This window comes from Carassius auratus, chromosome 24, assembly GCF_003368295.1.
Source record: "Carassius auratus strain Wakin chromosome 24, ASM336829v1, whole genome shotgun sequence".
NCBI lineage: Eukaryota > Metazoa > Chordata > Actinopteri > Cypriniformes > Cyprinidae > Carassius > Carassius auratus.
In genome coordinates this window covers 8,580,623-8,602,802 of record NC_039266.1, presented here as the reverse complement: position 1 = coordinate 8,602,802, position 22,180 = coordinate 8,580,623, and the positions used below count along the sequence as shown (strand labels likewise).

General features: G+C 38.3%; 1 protein-coding gene across 3 annotated transcripts in view; it reads left to right on the top strand.

The window, feature by feature from the left end:
* Positions 1-22,180, top strand: part of LOC113042233 (piezo-type mechanosensitive ion channel component 2-like) — a 101,086-nt gene that overhangs the window by 69,995 nt on the left and 8,911 nt on the right. For all 3 annotated transcript variants that reach the window (XR_003275553.1, XM_026200898.1, XM_026200899.1), the window contains 20 exons: positions 1,417-1,577; positions 2,338-2,514; positions 2,601-2,723; positions 3,416-3,616; positions 3,814-4,018; positions 4,588-4,689; positions 4,759-4,924; positions 8,091-8,334; positions 9,184-9,280; positions 9,715-9,880; positions 10,630-10,719; positions 10,869-10,960; positions 11,759-11,830; positions 12,413-12,516; positions 13,866-13,986; positions 15,465-15,524; positions 15,712-15,878; positions 16,936-17,102; positions 18,239-18,340; positions 21,218-21,436. Coding sequence is in view for 2 of the 3 variants with exons in the window: in XM_026200898.1 (XP_026056683.1) it covers positions 1,417-1,577; positions 2,338-2,514; positions 2,601-2,723; positions 3,416-3,616; positions 3,814-4,018; positions 4,588-4,689; positions 4,759-4,924; positions 8,091-8,334; positions 9,184-9,280; positions 9,715-9,880; positions 10,630-10,719; positions 10,869-10,960; positions 11,759-11,830; positions 12,413-12,516; positions 13,866-13,986; positions 15,465-15,524; positions 15,712-15,878; positions 16,936-17,102; positions 18,239-18,340; positions 21,218-21,436 (2,836 nt within the window). In the remaining variant the exon portion in view is untranslated. The remainder of the gene's footprint in view (positions 1-1,416; positions 1,578-2,337; positions 2,515-2,600; positions 2,724-3,415; positions 3,617-3,813; positions 4,019-4,587; positions 4,690-4,758; positions 4,925-8,090; positions 8,335-9,183; positions 9,281-9,714; positions 9,881-10,629; positions 10,720-10,868; positions 10,961-11,758; positions 11,831-12,412; positions 12,517-13,865; positions 13,987-15,464; positions 15,525-15,711; positions 15,879-16,935; positions 17,103-18,238; positions 18,341-21,217; positions 21,437-22,180) is intronic.

Genomic DNA, 22,180 nt, shown 5'->3' with positions numbered 1-22,180 from the left:
CCCTGAGGTACCCCCCATAGAAGAGGCAAACTTTATGAATTTTCCCTCACTGTTTTAGACCTAAAACTGTCTGGCCTATCTTATTTTTAACAGTACTGGTTGTGTAGCTTCTTGTTAGCCTTATTTAGCGATCTTCAAACTGTGTTTTCTGTGATCTGCATGCACCAGAGAACAGCTGCGAGTCTAACTTTGCTCTTTAAACTGTTGTTACTCCACTGCTCGTGCTTTATGCATTTCATAAAAATGTCTGGAACGTCGCTGTGATCCATCTGTGTGTGTTTGTGTTTTATGACTGTTTTGAGATTGAGCTATTTTACCCATTATTGGCTGTTTCAGCGTTGTAATGTTGAAAAACGGCTCTGTAAGTGTTGCTGTGCACAGGGTCATTATTTTACTGTCCTGGAATCAGCTGCTCGCATTCCCCGAAATCCTGATGTGACTCTCTAATCCTCTAATATCTAAAATGTATTCTAATGCTTTTTCAGTACTGATATAATATTTATCAATATCTACAATTCTACTTTTATTTGTACAGTTTTGTGTGTGCGTGTGTGTGTGTAATTTGTGATTTTTTTATATTCTTTATTAATAAAATTAGCTTTATTAAATATTATTTTTAAAATTAATTTTAGTATTTCACTTTTTTATTTCAGTTGGTTGCCAAGGCAACATTTCTAATTTCGTTAACAATATAAATGCATATTTTTAAGGTTTTTGTTAATATTATGAAGTTATTTTAGTATTATTTCTATACTATTATAAATTATTTATTAATATTTATTAAATTAATAAAATATGTATTTAATATTTAGATTTCACTTTTAGCTTCAGTGTTGAGTTTTATTTTGTTTTAGTAATTTTAGTCAAATTTGTGAAGTTTTTATAATCTATTGAGCTTTATTCTTTTTTATTTAATTTACATTATTAGTTATTGTAATATTCAGCCAAAACTTATTTTATTTCAATTACTTGCCAAAGCAACATTTCCGATTTCCTTTTTTAAGTATGAATGAAAAACATTATTTTTATTTTATTTTATTATTTTTAATAAGCCATTTTTAATAAAATTAGCATTTCTAATTTTTTGTTCATGCTTAAACTTATTTAACTTATTATTAATAGAGGTGCATAACTTTTGGGTTGCAGAATCACTTTTGTTTGCATTGTCAAGTTATTTTAGTATTATTTCTGTACCATTATATTATTTCTTAATACTTTATATATTTAATACTTTTTCTTATTACTTTAACTTAATATTTTTGTATTTTCAGTATTGATATTATTATAATTTTTTTTTTCTTAATGTAAGTTTTTTTCATCTAGTATTTTGAGTTCAAAGCAATAGAGATGCTGAAGCTCTTTATGTGAGAGACAGGCTGCTTCTGTCAGTGATGCGTGTGTTTCTCTGGTGTGAAGAGCTGAAGAGTAAGTGGCATCTGGTGCTGGAGCGTCTGACCGTGCTGTTCCTCAAGCTCCTGGAGTGTGTTCAGAAGCTGCAGCTCTTCATCTGGTGGCTGCTGGAGCTCCACATCATCAAGATCGTCTCGTCCTACATCATCTGGGTCTCAGTCAGAGAGGTGAGGAACAATCACAGCTTTTGGACAATCCAGCAAAGTAGTAGCAGGTCACACACGGTGTCTAGTTTTATAACCGTATAATTAAACAACCAAAAGTGACAAAACACACAGTACAATTATAAAAGAAAATTATCTAAAATTAACATTAAAACAGAAAAAAATATAGATATAAAATGAAAATGTGTATTATTGAAAAAATGAGTATAGTATAAAACTAGTGCTAGTATATCGATGATGCTAATGTAACGGAGGCCAGCGAGTAGTGCTGTGCAGGTAAACCTCACTCCCCGATCTCAAGAGACGCACTAGCGACAGACGCTAGTGGCTGTAGCCATTTAGCCTCCTTGTTAGTGCGTCCGCCTCCCATGCCGGAAGACCCGGGTTCGAGCCCCGCTCGGAGCGAGTGCGAGGAGCGTCAGAGAGGACCTGGGTGAGAGGGGTTACACTAAAATAACATTGGCACTGAATATAAATGCCATCTATATTATTTATAATTTAAAGACCAACTTATACAGTATTTTCTTTTTTTTAAAATGTGTTTCTAAATACAATTTAGAAAATATTTTGTTTCAATTAAGCTTGTGTGCTTGCTTATATTCATTATATTGTTAATATAGATTTTTTTTTATCTTATTCATTTTTTTATTTCTTTATTAGTTTTATTTCTGAATTGTAGTTTATTTTTCTACATTTTATTTTCTCTCTCTCTCTCTCAACATTTAGAGAGATGTGTAAAGCCAGCTTGTTTGCTCTCTGTCAGGTGTCTGTGTTTAACTCTGTGTTCCTGGTGAGCTGGGCCTTCGCTCTGCCCTTCAGTCAGTTCAGACCTCTGGCCTCCAGCGTCTGCACTGTCTGGACCTGCGTCATCATCGTCTGTAAGATGCTGTACCAGCTGACCTCCATCAACCCGTCCTCGTACTCCAGGAACTGCAGTATGGTGAGTCCTCACACACTCACGACACACACACACACACACACACACACACACACGCTCTGGTCTCAGTCTGTTCTTCTCTCCTCCAGCCGGAGAACTACACGGATGCTCAGCGCTCAGACATGGCCAGATCTCTGCTCTACAGCGGCCCGCTGGATCCGGCGAACTGGATCGGCCTCAGGAAGTTCTCTCCGCTGCTGGAGAACCTCAGGGTGAGACCTGCTGATTATTATAGTTATTACACACTTTCAAATAAAGGTGCTTAAAAGGTCGCCTGAAGCATTTTTGGTTCAGCAAAGAAACACTCTGTCAAAAGTTCTTTCCAATCTCTTTCTTAGCTTTTATAATCTGAAGAACCTTGTTCGAAACTGAAACTATTTAGACACAAAGGTTCTTCTATGGCATCGTGATGCTCCTCTGTTTTTAAGAGTGTACAGTTAGCGAAACTAAATGTGAAACTAAAATTAAAGCCTAGCAAGTTCAGTTAGTATTTTTGAGATACTATAACATATTTATATATTGTTTATTTCAATTTTGTTTTGATGTTTTTATCATTTCTAGTAGGCTACTTTTTTGTAGTTTTTATTCATTTTTATTCTGTTATTTTTGAATATTAGCTTGGTAGCTAGTTGAAGTAAGTTAGTAATATTTTGTTTCATTTCAGTTAATGTTTATTTTATTTCAAGTATCTTTTTATGGCTTTAGATTCAGTATTAATTTTGGTTAACTTTGGTCACACAAATTCGTTGTTAATCAACCGAAAGCATTAATTTCTGTGTAAAAATGTGCTTAACATAGTGCATATCTACACTATTGACAATAGACAGCTTTCCTTTCTTGCCCTTTAAAGCATCCTTTTCCATGGATTGATTTGTTTGTATATTGGTTTGTTTTCGGCACACAGAATAACCTACTGATGCTGGCTCTCTTGGCGTTTGAGGTGACCGTTTACCGTCACCAGGATTTCTCCCGGATGAAGAACAACCTCCCTCCTCCGGTCACAAGAACCATCTTTCACAACATCACACGCCAACATCTGGACGACGGCATCCTCAACTGCGCCAAATATTTCACCAACTACTTCTTCTACAAATTTGGTCTTGAGGTAATATCAGTATTAACTATATACTACCATTCACAAAACTGAGGTTGGTACTGTTTTTAAACAAGTCTCTTCTGCTCACAGAGGCTGCGTTTATTTGATCAAAAATACAGTATAGTTTAATTGATGTATAGTGATGCTATAAAATGCACTCATTATTGTCCTACTCTGAAACCCGTGGCTGAATGTTGCTCCTCCAGACCTGTTTTCTGTTAGCGGTGAATGTGATCGGCCAGCGGATGGACTTCTATGCCATGCTGCACGCGTTCGGTCTGATAGCGGTGATGTATCAGCGCAGGAGAAAAGCCGTCGCCCGCGTCTGGTCCAAGTATTGCTGCTTCCTGGCCTGTATGTTAGCCTTCCAGTACCTGATGTGCATCGGCATCCCGCCTGCGGCCTGCACAGGTGAGTCACACAGGTGTCTGCTTAAAGAGACAGTTCACTCATTAGTGAAAATGTGCTGAAGATGTACTCAAACTCAGGCTATCTCAGGATGAGTTTGTTTCTTCATCAGGTTTGGAGAAATGTAGCACTGCATCAGTGTCTCATCAATGGATGCTCTGCAGTGAATGGGTGCCGTCAGAATGAGAGTCCAAACAGCTGATAAAAACATCACAATAATCGAGAAGTAATCACCCCTGGAGCTTTGGTTCAGTTGTTGTCTTCTCCAGATGTTCACTGATGGACTGGAGTGCTGTGGAGTACTGTGATGTTTTTATCAGACTCTCATTCTGACGGCACCCATTCACTGGAGAGCATCCATTGATGAGACACTGATGCAGTGCTACATTTCTCCAAACCTGGTTAAGAAACAAACTCATACTGATCTGGGATGGACTGACGATGAACACATTTTCAGCAATTTAATTTTTAATTTTGGGTGAAATATTTCTTTAAGTAAACAGCAAATTGACACTTGAAGAAGGATCTTGACTATATTTCTGAATTTGATTAATATCTCTCCTCTGGTTCAGATTATCCGTGGCGACGGCCGTCTTCCAGCATGGACTCAAACGTCATCAAGTGGCTCTACTTCCCTGACTTCCACACCAAACCCAACTCCCTCTTCCTCCTCTGTGAGTGACGTTGATCTGCTTAAACGCTCTCTCATCACGTTACCTGATCTTCTCTCTCTCTCTCTGCAGTTGACTTCATGCTGCTGCTGTGTGCGTCGCTCCAGAGCCGTGTGTTTGAGGAGGAGAGCGTGACGGCCGTGCAGCTGCTGGCGGGGGATAATGAGGAGATCTGTCGAGACCTGGACGCCGCCAGCTTCAGCCAGCACAACCCTGTGCCCGACTTCATACACTGCAGGTAAACATCTCACACAAACATCCCAGACCAGAGCAAATACATTTCATTAGGGGTAATTGGTATAAGTCATGCACCAAAATACATTTTTTGGGCCAAATCCAGAATGAACATTCAGGATTCAGTATCATACGTCCTTAGCCATCTTCAAGGATCGGCTAAAAACACATTTCTTCCATCTTTATTTGATCCTCTAACTCTAGCACTCTCTATTCCAACTCCATTACGAAAAAAAAAAAAAAAAAACTTGCCCCTTTTAGAATTGCACTCAATTCATTTACTAACTGCTTTTCTTTTTCTTTTTTTAAACTTACACTAACACATCATAATAACTCTGTTTTGTTTACCCTCTATACCCTCTTGGGGCCTGACTCTAGTGCTTAAATCACTAAAGTAGGGCCCATTTGAGCCTTTGCATTCATTTGAGCTAAAGTTTATTTCGTTGAAAACTTTGCTCCTGCTTGAACTGACCTCCATCAAGAGGGAAGGGGACCTGGATGCATTTTAATTCTACGATTTGTGCCTAGAGTTTGGACCGGCTGACTCCCAGGTAGGGGTTGCATCGACTAATCGATTAGTTGACTAGTCTAGTCGCCTGTCCTATAGAGGGCGCAACAGGATAAACCTTTGAAGGACTTCCACAGTTACGTTCCATTTCCAAACAGTTAAAATAACAAATATATACATACTATGAAAGCACTCGACATGCATGTGTGATTATATTACTGGACGCTCGAAATTGAAGGGGAGAAAGCACATTTTATACCACTTATTATACAGGTAAGTTAATCACTGTTCTAATCTAATGCGCTGCTGCACTGTAACGCACACACATACAGACAGTAGCTTGTATGTCATGTGCAGATCACTAGCACACAGAATCAGTGATTTCTCAATAAAATGGAAGCTTGGAAACTGAAAAGTTCTATAATTTATTTTTTTATAACTAAATCCCACAGCTTCACTAGTAGAGAGACGCTGCCAGGTAAAATTAATTCACACATGCAATCTCACTGATGCATTCATATAAATGTAATCTTTACTAGGCTACTTTATCTGTATCTGATTTAAAATTAAAAGAAATTTTATGAGAAATATAATGACCCAAAGACAAAAGAACTGACAAAAATTAGCTGTTATAGGACCAATAACCATGTGGGCAGCGCCGTGTCATATACCATAACTATGCACAAGGGGTTTTTTTTACAGCTCCAAGCTTATGTTCATAAATGAAGTCATCAGTGACTAGTCGACTTTGACTCGACTTTCATCACATAAAAGTCGACTTTAAAAAATCTCTAGTCGTTCAACCCCTACTCCCAGGTAATCCTAAGGCCATGGCCTGGCTACGTGCCCAAGGTTCCCACTACACCCTTCAATGACCAAGTGGTGAACCTACAAGCACTGCCCCCAGAGGAGGCAGTCCCAGCCCTGGCTTTGCTCTGTCCCGTCCAAACATTGAGATGCTATGTAGACCAGACACAAAGCTTCAGGACCTCAGACCAGCTCTTTGTCTGTTACGGAGGCCAGCAGAAGGGGAGTGCCGTCTCTAAGCAGAGGAAGGCCCACTGGATTGTGAATGCCATAACCCTGGCTTATCAGGCACAGGGTGTGCCCTGCCTGTTCAGGTTATGAGCTCACTCAACTAGAAGTGTTGCATCCTCCTGGGCACTGGCTCGTGGCGTCTCACTGACAGACGGGTAGTGGCACTGAGAGGCCCCGGTTAGTGTCAGCTTGCTGCTCCAGAGTGTCCATACTGTAGACCCTGTTGAGATCCTCCATCACCCTAGGCAGCTGGATGTAGCCAAACGTCCGGTGCCAGGTCTTCATGATGAATCCGTGAGAACCGTGGAAGGCTGGGTTCCTTATTGAGACCTAAGCGGTACTCGTATGTCTATAGTCCACGGTATAGCCTTAGAGCCTATGTTTCCACGGCAGACTTCTGCCTTCCCAAGAGGGTTTTAATCACCTCAAATTTCTCCATATACACCTAAACGTACACTATAGGAGTATTTGCCCCCGAGACCTCCTTCGAGAAGAATGGGGCTTCCGCAGAGTCCCTGTTCCAAGCTGAACAGGTATATTTTCCCAGTGTTATCGAATCTCACCCAGTGAGTTATTGCTTTAACAATGGTGAGTGGAACTACTTGTTATGAGCCCTGGCCTACTCCTAATAGGGGCGCAGGCGGCTAAAAGAGGCAGCACCCATGGTGCTTTGGTGGGGATCCCAATTAGTCGGTCACCGTCTCCTCAGCGAACACCTGTTATGCATTGCACCTGCTGCCTTCTTATGCTCACGCTGTGATCAGCGACAGCTGGATGCAATTATTGTGCCAATGTGCATTGGCTCATTTAGTTTACACTCAAAGTAGATAGTGATATCCCAATTAGTCAGTCACCAATAGAAAAATATTATTAATAATCTGTATTTCTAGTGTTTTCCCCCCTGCATAGACTTTCAAAGGGCCGAAGAATTGTTTAAAATGTTTTAAATGGGTAATATTTATATAATTTATCTTTATCTTGAAGTCAGCAGTGCTGTTACAGACAAGAAACACCTCCTTCCGCTGTTATACACTGATTACTTTATCTGTCATCTGATATGGCCTCAGAAAACACTTCTGTCGTAATTACAAGGCTAATTTCTCAAGACTGCAGTCTTAGTTTGTGGTCTCAGGATCAGCTAAGCTTTCTCTGCTTATTATTGCAGAGTAAAATGAGACGATGAATAGTGATTGTGGACCAGGGCAGGGCCATTTATCTCTGAGTAGGTCATCCATCAGCTGTAGAAAAACCCTATGATTCAACAGCTTCAGCCAGTCCAAACAATTAGAGACGATGATGATGATGATGATGATGATGATGATGATGATGATGATGATGGAGGAATTTGGAGATTTTCTGTCTGCTGCTCTGATCATGTTAGATTTAGAGGAGGACACATGTACACTTAGTTTTTCCACTTCTTCATCATTATACGTATTATTATACTCGCAGATTCCAGTAAATCCAAACAACCTGCTAATGCATTATGGTTAATTTTGAGGAAACAAGGAAATAATATTGTGGCAAATGTGTTTGCAAATGTCTGCTTTTGAGATGTGTATTTTGAATGCAGTGCAAGAGATGTGAGGCGTTCTGCAAATGAACAAAACTGTTCCTCCTGCAGGTCGTATCTGGATATGCTGAAGGTGATCATGTTCAGCTACATGTTCTGGTTCGTCCTCACCATCATCTTCATCACGGGCACCACACGCATCAGCATCTTCTGTATGGGATACCTGATTGCCTGCTTCTACTTCTTGATCTTTGGGGGCGAGCTGTTACTGAAGCCAATCAAAAGCATCCTTCATTACTGGGACTTCCTCATAGCATACAACGTCTTCGTAATCACCATGAAAAACATTCTCTCGGTGAGTATCTTTCACTCAGAGGAGCTGAAAATCAGCTTGAGATGTGTCCTGGACAGCCAGGTTATAAAATCTGTTTATAGCGCTCTGCATTTCTGTAGGTCTGAATCAATTAATAATTACAAGCCATGTCAAGATAAGTCACTTTTATTTATACAGCGCTTTTAACAGTACAGAATGTGTCTAAGCAGCTTTACAGTATTACATAGGAAAAAAGTGTGTCAATAATGCAAATTACACACAACACATGCACACCTGCCTCACTAACAAAATATGTTGGATAAATTTATTTATTTTTAATTTTTTAATTATTATTATTATTGCTTCAGGAATTTGACATACCACTGTAAATGTTAATCAGTTTTCTTTTATATATATATATATATATATATATATATATATATATATATATATATATATATATATAAAGAAAACATTTTTATTTTATTTTTTTTTATTTTTTTTTTCAGCACAAATAATTAATGAGAAATGCAGCACCCCCCATTTCTTTACACAGTATATTTTATTATAAATTTAATTAATTAAAATGAAAAAAAAAATGAAAAGATGTTGTTCTTTTCCTATAATGAAATACTTTTGTGCCAAGTTTTAATTTAATGCTCCCAGTGTTTTTTTAGGTCCATGTGTTATGAATTAAATGTATGAATTGTTGCCAGTGTTATGGTGAAACAAGCTTGATTTGAAAGCTATGTTAAGTTTTTGTTGATTGTGAGACATTTTTGTATCTTTGGCCAAGATTCATGTTGGTAATGCAGTCTGAACAATGCTTATTAGCAGTTGAAGGAAAAGAGAGAAGGTTTTGACTGTGGTTTCTGTTCTCTTGGCTCTCAGATCGCCGCGTGTGGATATATTAAAGCGCTCGTGGTCAATCACTGCTGGCTGATCCAGTTATTCAGTCTGGCCTGCACTATTAAAGGATATTCAAAGCGTAAGTTATGCCTTCATTTACTCTGTGGTTTAAAGAATTGAAGGATACCTACTACTTTTATAAACTTTGATGTTCCAGTGCTTTTTTTGTTTTGTTTTTTAAGCTTTACTGCCACAAATCATGTCATGAAATCTGCTGAAAATGCACTCACACGAGTTTGTTTCATCATCAGGTTTTAAAAAAATACGTTTCTCTAAATCTGATGAAGAAACCAACTCATTTACAAACTATCTCTGGTGGCCTGATCCTTTGGCTGAACTATCCACTTAGACTCAACGATTGCTTTTTGTTTGTTAATCTGAAGGAAAGCCACTTATAAAATAGGACAGAACAGTTTTATGAGCATTAAAGATGAACTCGTTTTAGTGACTGAAGCTGCAGTATAATAGCTGTGTCAGACGGAGCTGGATTAGACTGTGATGGTTCTCTCGCAGCGGAGCAGAGCTCAAATGAACAGTGTGAGCTGCCGAGTGACGAGGCCGGGATCATCTGGGACAGCATCTGCTTCACCTTCCTGCTGCTGCAGAGGAGGGTCTTCATGAGCTACTACTTCCTGCACGTCGTAGCTGACATCCGTTCCTCGCAGCTCCTCGCCTCCAGGTACACACACACGTGACGAGCTACTGCTGTCCGCTTTCATTCGCTTCTCATGTTTGCCTGCATGTTATCAGCTCAGCTCTATCTTATTATCATTCAGGTACTATTATACTTATTTTATTTTATTTATTTATTATTTTATTTATTTATTTATTTTTATTTTTTTAAATCTAATTAAATTTATTATTTATTATTTTATTTTATTAGTTTTATTAGTTTTATTTCTTAATTTAATTTAATATTATTGTTATTATTATTATTATTATTATACACACACACACACACACACACACACACATATATATATATATATATATATATATATATATATATATATATATATATATATATATATATATATATATACACGTGTGTGTGTGTGTGTGTGTGTGTGTGTGTGTTGTTTTAGTTCCTAAAGTTAAACCAAATTAAAATGAGAAATGTTGTAGCTGAAATAAAATCAAAAATAATAATTTAGTGTTTTTTTAGTGTATTTTATTTGCCTATAGTAACCCTGCGCCTGACATTATGTTGTGAGTTATTTTAACATAATGTTCACGAAAGATCTTCTTAATTGTCGCATGATAAAAGACAAAATGATAGTGATAAATGAATATGTGAATAAAAAGCACTACACAGAGTGCATCTGAAGCGATTTCATATTTTAAAATGTCATAATTGTGTTATTCCAGACGTGTTCAGACTGTGGTTTCTCTGTTTCGTGTCTCTGTTTCTCTGTGTCTGTCTGTCAGAGGAGCGGAGTTGTTTCAGGCGACCATTGTGAAGGTGGTTAAAGCCAGAATAGAAGAAGAGAAGAAGTCCATGGATCTGCTGAAGAGACAGTGAGTTCAGAGTTCAGACATGAAGACTCTTGATCTTCAGTTAGACTCTAATTGTGTTCAAGAGAACAGATAAATTAGATCAGCTCATGCAGACAGACTGAGGAATCAAAATAACAACTTCTCCGCTCTCCTCCGTCTGTTTCTCTCAGGATGGACCGCATCAAGAGCCGACAGCAGAAGTTTAAGAGAGGTAAAGAGAGGATGCTGTCTCTGGTCAAGGAGGAAGAGGATGATGACGAAGGTATATTGGACTCAGAAACATCATGTTTTCACATCTCAGGCCCAAAGTAAAAAGTTGAAAAAGTCTGGGTTCAGAAAGAATTTTATTTTTTTAAGAAATTAATGATTTTACGTGGCATTGATGAATTAAATGTAGCAAAAGTGACAGTACAGACATTTATAATGTTACAAACTATTTCTATTTCAAATAAATTCTGATCTTTTGAACTTTCTGTTCATCTGTGAATCCTGAGAAATAAAATACATCACTGTTTCCACAGAAATATTGAGCAGCACAACTGTGTTCAACATTGATAATAATCAGAAATGTTTCTTGAGCAGTAAATCATCATATTATTCTGATTTCTCAAGATCATGTGACACTGAAGACTGAGGAATGATGCTGAAAATACAGCGGAGCATCACAGAAAAAAAAAAGTTTAACACAGATTCACATAGAAAACAGCTGTGCTAAATTAAAATAATATTTCATATTTTTTTTATTTTTACTGTATTTTTGATCAAATAAATGCAGCCCTGGTGAGCAGAACAATTCAGACCGACCCCAAACCTATACCTATATGCTGATTATATCTCATTAAACAATAAAACATAATTAAATTCATCAAATAATAGATTTGCAATAAAATAAGTATATTTTAGTATCCAGTTAATAATAATATTAGTAAATCATCGGTGTTAAATGCATTGCAATCACATGAAACACAGATAAGCAGAGATCTGAGTTAATGTGCGCTCTTTGAAATGTTTTAAAGAGTTGTGTGTGATGTCCTCACCGAAGCGTTTCTCTACATTACAGGAGAGAAGAGCGAAGAGAAGAAGAGACACAAAAGGAAGCACTGGAGGAGGCCTTGGGTCGATCATGCGTCCAGTTAGTCTCTTATTCATATTCATTTCACAAGAGCCCAATGTTGATCTGACGTCATTCAGATAAATATTGCAACTCAGATCCACATTTGAAAGGGAAAATCATCAGAGTTCTTTGATGTCTCAAAGTGTTTCCTCTAAACAACAGTGAGACTCGTTTCTCAAATGTGTTTCCCTTGAAAATCTCTAATAATCTCAGATATGTCTGCTCAGAGATCTTAACAATGTCTAGGATTCAGCTCAGATTTGCTAAAATACCAACATACACAATCATTAGAGAGAGAGAGATCTCAATGTGAACTCAATATTTCACATCTTAGCACAATTTATTTCTGTTTTTACTTAAAAAAATTTAATGAAATATAAGTGAAACATGACTGGGCACTCTGTGAATAAATTATATAAAGAATAAAAAAAAGATGAAAAAATATTTTAAAAAATAAATGTGCAAAATATAATTAAAAAAAATTAATTTAGAAAAATAAAATGCAATAAATAAATAATACGCTTTTTTAAATTATTAAAATAACATTATTTTTTAATTTTTTCAATATAAAAGTGATGTGTGATATGTTGTCTCTTGTAGTGGTCCGAAGTGGCAATTATTACTTATTTGAGACCGATAGTGAGGAAGAAGATGAAGACGAGGACAAAAAGGATGAGGAACCTCCCAAAAGATCAGCGTTCCAGGTCAATATTCCAGAAGCTTCAGTGCTTTACTACATGTGCACCCATTTTTAAGAAGTATCACTGTGCTTAACTGTGTTGTTCCCACACAAACCAGTGTTTAACCTAAATGTCTCGGTGTTACGCAAATGTTTCAGTGTATTCTTCTACTGTTTCTTCAGCAATGTTTTATTATCTATGTAACCACTAATCTTAACTAGCGGCCTGACTAACCCATCCCTGCCCTGTCGTCTCTTGTAGAGAGCTGTGGTGATTCTATAGTGCTCCTCTGCTCTCTCCTGCTCTCCAGTTACACAATATCCATGCATCTGTGGCATGCACGTGAGACTGGAGAGCAAACAGAGCTGAAAGGTGTACATGTGAATCATCTGGCCGCTGTGCAAACGGAGCAGATACGGTGCACTGAATGACAAGGAAATGTGTCAACATATTCTGTTACACCAAATAATGATCTTTAAAAAAAGCATTTTATGACTCCTTTAATGGAGTCTCTCATCAAGGCTGTATTTATTTGATAAAAAATGCAGAAAGAAATTATTTTGTGAAATATTATTGCAATTTCTAATATCGGGTTCCTATGTTAATGTACTTTAAACTGTAATTTATTTCTGTGATGCTCCGCTGTATTTTCAGCATCATTCCTCCAGTGTCACATGATTTATTATCAGTCTTAAAACTGCTGTGCTGCTTAATGGAACTTGATACTTTTTTCTTTGAAGAATGAAAAGTTAAAAAGAACAGCATTTATTCAAAATGCTAATCTTTTCTATCAATTTAAGTCTTTAATATCACTTTTTATCCATTGAACACATCCTTGTTGAATAAAATTATACATTTCTTTAAAAGAAAGAAAGAAAGATGGGACTAAAAGGATATCTAAAGATATAACATGTTACACTTAATCATCCAGCCCTTGGTTGCAGATGTTTTCTGGGGTTTAGTTATGCTAGTTACACAAAGGCTGTGTTTTTCTCCTTTGTGAACAGTGTAATTATTCTTTCTTTGGGCGAGACCTGACACCACAATCAGAATGTGTGTTCTTCGGAGCAAAACATCCCCTAAAGCGGGTTCCCTGTCTTGTGTATTGTGTCAGTGTCTGTGATTGAAAGGAATATCTGAAGCTTTTCCTAAAGCAGTCTGCTTTGCTCAGCTAAACTCTGGAACGGTGTGCAAGTTTATACCCTGCATCTGTATATTTGTTTTTCACTATGGGACAATTAAACTGGGCTCAAAAACTGGTTCAAAATACCACTGTAGTTAGAGAGAAATTAGACACGGATTATAAACAGCAAAGCTGCTCACTATCTTACTTGTCGATAACTTTTTTTCTGATGAGACCCTCTGCTTCTCAGTTTGTGTATCATGCCTGGATAACTGACTCAAAAACTGCCATGAAAGAGCGAAGTAAGGAAAGACGGAGATTCTGGCAAAGATACACAGAGCACAGAACGAACAAGAGCAATCAGAAGGAAGGTACGATTACACATTGATATTAATTAACCATTCTCTTGCTCTGCGATCAGGGGATGGATGGATGGATGGATATATGAAAGGATGGATGAACAGAAGGATAAATGGTTGGACAGATGGATTGATGGATGGATGGATGGATGGATGAACAGACAGATAATCGATGGATGGATGATGGATGGATGAATGGAAGTATGGATGAACAGAAGGATAAATGGATGGATGATGGATGGATGGATGATGGATGGATGAACAGACGGATAAATGGATGGACAGATGGATGGATGGCTCGATGGATGGATGGAGGGACGGATGGATAATGGATGGATAGATGGATGGATGGATGATGGATGGATGAACAGACGGATAATGGATGGATGGATGGATGGATGGATGATGGATGGATGAACAGACAGATAATGGATGGATGGATGGATGATGGATGGATGAACAGACGGATAATGGATGGATGGATGGATGGATGGATGGATGGATGATGGATGGATGAACAGACGGATAATGGATGGATGGATGGATTGAAGGATGGATTGAAGGATGGATATATATATATATATATACACATATACACATATACATATAAAAACATTTCTCCAAATTATTTTGGCTAAAAGCCAGTGCCAATACAATATATATTTCCTTTTGTTTTAAAACAACACCAAGTTTATCCTTAAACTTTAATTAAAACTTAAAGTTTAATTAAAGATAATCTTTATTAAAGTTCTTTTTATTAATGAGGTTATAATGAAGCCTTGAAAATAAAATCAATTGTTTTGTTCCTTTGACAGATGCAATTTAAAGCTGTACATTTTATTTGTGGATTTAACATTAATATATGCTCTAAACAAAAAGAGCTGTAAAAAGTCTAAAAATCTTTTAGAGCTCCTTATATAAATATAATAATAATAATAATAATAATAATAATAAAACTGACCCGTGCTGTAAAAATGAGTCGGACATTGCATGTGTAACACTATATTACATACATAGAGCAAGTCTTAATAAAGGCCGTCTGTCGCATTTACAATAATGTTAATCAAACGACAAAAGAAAAGAGGCAATAATTTGCTGCACTTGATTTAATTGCTTTTGTAGTTTTAATAATCGATTTATTTGTAATGAACACACTAAAGTGATTTGTTTTTTTCATTTTAGTTAGTTTTTCCTACTTGAATGCTTTCGTTTAGATGCTAAATAAAACAAAAGTAATACAAAATAAACTTTCTTATTTTGTTCTTTTTTCATCTGTTCTTATTTATAACAAAAAAAAAATTATATTTTGATTATTAATATAGTAATGATTATTAAGAAAAATGTTTTTCTCAAAATTCATTTTGCTGAGTCTATCTACTTTTACAATTGTAGACTTGTGATTTTATGACATCGATCCCTAGGAACAAATGTGGGGTAGTGGTTATCATGTGCTTATTACACTGTAATAACACTGTCATTGTTTTCATCAGCTGCAGAGCATGTGTCCATTGAGGAAGGTGTCACAGAGGAGGAGGTATCTGACGGTCCAGGTGAGACCAGCTTCAAGAGCCTCCTCATATTATGAGTTACAATCATCATGTGCATCAGTATGCATACAGTTGAGGTTAAAAGGGGGTGAAAACCTTTGAACCGAATGGAGATGTGTAATTGTTTTCTTATTTTGCCTAAATAACATATCAATAAACTTTTGATCTTGACTGTATCTCTCCGCTCCAGATAACATCCTGAAGCGAGTGTTTAACATCCTGAAGTTCTCCTGGGTGCTCTTCCTTGCCCTGCTGGACAGTTTCACCGCCTGGCTCAACTCCATCTGCCAGGAGCACATCGATATCTCCACCGTCCTGCGCATCGAGCGCTGCATGCTCACTCATGAGGTCAAGAAGGTAGTGCTGCCACCACAAATCAATCTGGAGTGCATCTGCACTTCTATTTGATCATGCCTTATTGGCTGCATATGACACGTGATCTTTCTTGTTGTTGTTTTTTTCCTATTTATAAGTCTTTATTATTATTATTATTATTATTTAGTATTTAACATATGCTTATTTTAACTGTTTTGTAGCTTTTAGCAACAACTTAAAATTAAGAAACTGTATCGCGTTATGTAATGATGTAATAATTTAACAATGCAGATATTGTTAATATGCCAGTGTTTAGAAATGGCATGCAAAATGTAAAATATGAATAAATCTATTTATAAAATAAGATATAAAATATGAATAAATATAATCTTTTTTTAATTAATACATACATTTTCCACGATACATTTCAAGCTTTAAAATGTGTAATTTAAATGAGCTTCTCATTCAAGTGTGGATATATCCTTACTTGGGAAACAAATAATTACAAATAAATGTTGGTAATTCGGTTATAAAATAAGTAAAATATTAGATGAAAATGTCAAATACTAAAGAATACTGTACATATCTTAATAAAATGAGATATCAGAAATTAAAGTAGAAATTATAGTATTAAGTCAAATAACTTAAACCAAAATAAATATATATATATACACTCTTAGAAGAAAATGTAAAAAATATGATTTAAATATAAAAGAAATGGCAAAAGCAAGTAACAAAATTACTAAAATTTTAGATAAAAAATAAAAGCTAATTAGTCCTAAAGTAAAGGATAATGTACTTCCAGCTGGTTGTCATTGCAAAATAATTTTAAGTTCTCTGATTCCTTTTTACAGTGAATACTGTCGATAGATGACCTCTGAATTTCACGACTGACCAATCAGAATCAAGCATTTCAGAGCCGTGTAATAAAAGTCTATAAATAACATTAAAATAACAAGTCTCATTGAATCTAGATTGAATGCAGAATCAGTATTAGCAACAATGCTCTAATTACACTTGACATGAATAATGAGCTTCATGCTTGGAACGGACAGCACTGTAGACCTTGAGGTTTAACCCCTCGTCTGCTGCCCTGCAGGGGAACATTCCATCACGGGACAGCATCCACACGTACTACCAGAGACAGATGTGCAGCCCAGCATCCGCCGAGTCCAGCCTGGACCGAACTGAGGACGATTACTCAGACTTCAGCCCACTGCGGAGCCAGGCTTACGAGTCCAATCTCCCCCGAGAAAACCTGACCAGGTGAAGAAACTCCATCAGTGTTCTAGATCTGTTTGAGACTAGGGTTGGGTATTGCTTGAATTTTATCGATTCCTAGTTTCAATTCCAATAAGATACAATACAATAAAAGTCAGCAGCCTACAGAATATTGCAAGAGGAACTTTGCTTATGTTTTTAATAAAAATACCACAGCAAAAACAACTAAACTACTATAAATACTGCAAACAAATCAATTAGCTATTTCAGAGATACCTAATTTTAGGTACAGCAACTGTAATTAAAAGTAAAAAAAAAAAAAAAAAAAAACGCATAGTTTTCTTTCATAAGTAAAATTTAGATTAATCCTATGATAATAAATAAACATTAATGACACAGACAACAGCAGGAATATTAGGCTGCTGTCACTTTAAGACCTAATGCATTGGTCTAATATACTGATTCACGTTTGTTTTTCCTCAGCTGCTTGCTTACACTTAAGACCGACAGTGTTTATGAGGATATTTCAATATCATAATGTGTGTATTTGTTGGTTCACGTGAAAGAGAACTCAATTCGGTATTCAGTGCAATATATGAGAGGCTTTCTATGTTCATGCTGTGGATGTGAAAACTGAATGAGTGCCGAACTGAGTTCTCTTTTACATCTTTTTGCACTTTAAAATGTGCCTGATAAGCAGAATTGAAATGTGCATGTCTTATCGAATCTACTGTTCTTGGAAATTCAGAACCGGTTCTCAAATTGAGCTGATCCTTGATACCCAGCCCTGCTTTGGTAGTCTATATAAGCGCTCAAAGTAACTCGGAGATGATTCTCAAAACAGTGAGGGTCTGCACAAGACTAGATGTCTACTAGTAAAAAGTATGACCTGAGCAGCACTTTCCTTTGAATTTCAGCTTGTTTAGTGTCTGTGAACTATAATTCACCAGCTCACACATGCCAAATCACAAAAAAACTGTCTAAACGTGCTGTCTAACTATGGCCAAACTCGGTGGTATAAAACATAACAGCATGATTTAAGTTAAGTAATCTCAGGCAATTATTACCATATTCCTACTTCTCCTACCGTACTGTTGCCATATTCAACAAAATTTGCAACTGATATGTTCTTTATTGTAAGTGAATCCTGAATCTGGTTCTTGTCTGTGTGTTTTCTGTAGTGTGTACGAGTCTGAGGAGACCAGCGACCACGTTCTCAAAACCAGCCAGCGCTCTCGAGTCAGACTGTGCCGCCTGTCGAGTGTAGACCTGCAGTCGTCGAGGTATGAGCCTCCAGCATCCGCTCTGCTTCAGACCGGCTGTGTTTCTGTGTACTTACAGCTCCAGGGCTTTCTGTCATTACCTGCTAGGAGGCAGGTGACTCCAGAATGTGTGTAGATGAATCTATCCTGGGCGTTAACACACACACACGCACACACACACACAGAGCTGTCCATGGTAACTATAGCTTGTGATGACAGACAGACAGTGTTTCCAGAACCTTCTGCTCACACACAGCCAAAGCACAATGCCTCTTCACACAGATATTCAGAGTGAATTCCGTCACAACGCCACACAAATTAAAATCATACTGCTTGGTGCATCACAGTTTGAATAACACAAATAATCATGGTATTTGCAACTTTTTATCTTACTATTTGGACTGTATTTTATTGCAAGAAAAAATAATTGAACAGATCATTGTGACTGTACAGATGATTGTATAATTGTAAAAATAAATATCCCCACATAATAGTCATAAAAATTGCATAAATTTGACTAGTGCTGTAGTAATGTAATTTTTCAATGAATTTAATTATTTTAAAATCCAGGTTTTTAGGGCTACAAAGTTTGGTATATATTATTATATATTGATATGGCAATAAATAAACAATTAAGTAAAGCATTACTACATGAAATTTACTGAATAAAAAAAACTATATATAGTTCCTCTCTGTTCCTCTCTGTTCCTCCCGTTCATCTCTGTTCCTCCCTGTTCCTCTCTGTTCGTCTCTGTTCCTCCCGTTCCTCTCTGTTCCTCCCTGTTCCTCTCTGTTCCTACCTGTTCATCTCTGTTCCTCCCGTTCCTCTCTGTTCTTCCCTTTTCCTCTCTGTTCCTCTCTGTTCCTCCCTGTTCCTCTCTGTTCCTCCCTGTTCCTCTCTGTTCCTCTCTGTTCCTCCCGTTCCTCTCTGTTCCTCCCTGTTCCTCCCGTTCCTCTCTGTTCCTCCCTGTTCCTCTCTATTCCTCCCTGTTCATCTCTGTTCCTCCCTGTTCCTCTCTGTTCCTCTATGTTCCCCTACCCTCTGTTCCCCCCGTTCCTCTCTGCCCCCCCCTTTTCCTCTCTGTTCCTCTCTGTTCCTCCCTGTTCCTCTCTGTTCCTCTCTGTTCCTCTCTGTTCCTCCCTGTTCCTCCCGTTCCTCTCTGTTTCTCCCTGTTCCTCTCTATTCCTCCCTGTTCATCTCTGTTCCTCCCGTTCCTCTCTGTTCTTCCCTGTTCCTCTCTGTCCCTCACTGTCCCTACCTATTCCTCCCATTCCTCTCTGTTCCTCCCTGTTCCTCTCTGTTCCTCTATGTTCCTCTTCCCTCTGTTCCCCCCGTTCCTCTCTGCCCCCCCCTTTTCCTCTCTGTTCCTCCCTGTTCATCTCTGTTCCTCTCTGTCCCTCCTTGTTCCTCCCATTCCTCTCTGTTCCTCCCATTCCTCTCTGTTCCTCCCTGTTCCTCTCTGTTCCTCTATGTTCCTCTTCCCTCTGTTCCCCCCGTTCCTCTCTGCCCCCCCCCTTTTCCTCTCTGTTCCTCTCTGTTCCTCCCTGTTACTCTCTGTTCCTCTCTGTTCCTCTCTGTTCCTCCCGTTCCTCTCTGTTCCTCCCTGTTCATCTCTGTTCCTCCCGTTCCTCTCTGTTCTTCCCTGTTCCTCTCTGTCCCTCACTGTCCCTACCTATTCCTCCCATTCCTCTCTGTTCCTCCCTGTTCCTCTCTGTTCCTCTATGTTCCTCTTCCCTCTGTTCCCCCCGTTCCTCTCTGCCCCCCCCTTTTCCTCTATGTTCCTCCCTGTTCATCTCTGTTCCTCTCTGTCCCTCCCTGTTCCTCCCATTCCTCTCTGTTCCTCCCTGTTCCTCCGTGTTCCTCTCTGTTCCTCTCCTCTCTGTTCCTATCTGTTTATTTCTTTTCCTATCTGTTCCTCTCTGTTCCTCCCTGTTCCTCCCTGTTCCTCTCTGTTTCTCTCCTTCTGTTCCTCTCTGTTCCTCCCTGTTCCTCTCTGTTCCTCCCTGTTTCTCTCCTTCTGTTCCTCTCTGTTCCTCCCTGTTCCTCTCTGTTCCTCCCTGTTACTCTCTGTTCCTCTCTGTTCCTCCCTGTTCCTCTCTGTTCCTCTCTGTTTCTCTCCTCTCTGTTCCTCCCTGTTCCTCCCTGTTCCCCTCCTCTCTGTTACTCTCTGTTCCTCCTGGTTCCTCTCTGTTCCTCTCTGTTCATATCTGTTACTATCTGTTCCTCCTGTTCCTCTCTGTTCCTCCATGTTCCTCTCCTCTCTGTTCCCCCGTTCCTCTCTGTCCCCCTGCCCCCCTGTTCATCCCTGTTCCTCCCTGTTCCTCTCTTTTCCTCTCCTCTCTGTTCCTATCTGTTCCTCTCTTTTCCTCTCTGTTCCTCCCTGTTCCTCTGTTTCTCTCCTCTCTGTTCCTCTCTGTTTCTCTCCTCCCTGTTCCCCTTGTTCCTCTCTGTCCCCCCTGTTCATCTCTGTTCCTCCCTGTTCCCCTCTGTTCCTCCCTGTTCCTCTGCCCCCCCGTCCCCCCGTTCCTCCCTGTTCCTCTCTGTTCCTCTCCTCTCTGTTCCTCTCTGTACCTCCCTGTTCCTATCCGTTCCTCCCATTCCTCCATGTTCCTCTCTGATCCTCCCCGTTCCTTCCTGTTCCTCTCTGTTCCTCTCTGTTCCTCCCTGTCCTTCTATGTTCCTCTCCTCTCTTTTCCTATCTGTTCCTCCCTGTTCCTCCTGTTCCTCCATGTTCCTCTCTGATCCTCCTCGTTCCTCCCTGTTCCTATCTGTTCCTCTCTGTTCCTCCCTGTTCCCTGTAATTTGTGTAGCGTTGTGACGGAATTCACTCTGAATATCTGTGTGAACTGTTCCTCTCTGTTCCTCCCTGACCTGTACTGTGTGTGTTCCTCTGGCAGTGAGCTGTACTTGCAGCAGGGCACCAGTGACACCGTCGAGGAGGATCCAGAAGCCTCAGACCTGCCTCCTCCCTCGTACAGCACAGCCACAGGCCTGGACTCAGCGGGACGCACCGAGGGCAGGAGGCTGAGGATCCAAACACCTGATGATGGGAAGAGTGCAGAGACTCTGCTGTCCTCCAGCCATCAGCTGACAGCCAGCGAGCTGCTACAGAGCAGGTGACCACACACACATCATGTGACACTGATACACACATCTACACCGTCTACAGAACACGTTTATTGTTCTGTTTAAAAGCATCAGCATTCAGTAGGTTTAGACTGGTAATTTTAAAGAAGTCTTCTCTGCTCACCAAGACTGCCTTTATATGATCATTAATGCAGGAAAACAATTCCTTATTGTAATTTATTTCTGTGATGCACAGCTGTATTTTCAGCATCATTCCTTCAGTCTTCAGTGTCACATGATCTTCAGAAAAAAATCTAATATGATGATTTACTGCTCAAGAAACATTTCTGATTATTATCAATGTTGAAAACAGTTATGCTGACCAATATTTTTTTTTTTCAGGATTCACAGATGAATAGAAAGTTCAAAAGAACTGCATTTATTTAAAATATAACTCTTTTGTAACATTCTAAATGATTTACTGTAACTTTTGCTAAATTTAACTGATTAAAAAATAATAATAATAATTACTGACCCAGTGAACAGTAGTGTATGTAAAAAATGTCTAATTCATATGTGGCAACACGTTATACATTAGTTTTTCCAACAGTACTTAAAATGATAATAAATTAAATAAATTAATCTTTAACAGCAACAAAAATATTTTAAGGTCCAATTGGTTAAATTATTTAAAATTATGTTAAAACAAGGCTATTTACGTCATGTGGATGGCATTGTGACAACAAAATAAATGTTATAAATATTTCCTGGGCAATAACAATAAAAATGTTAAA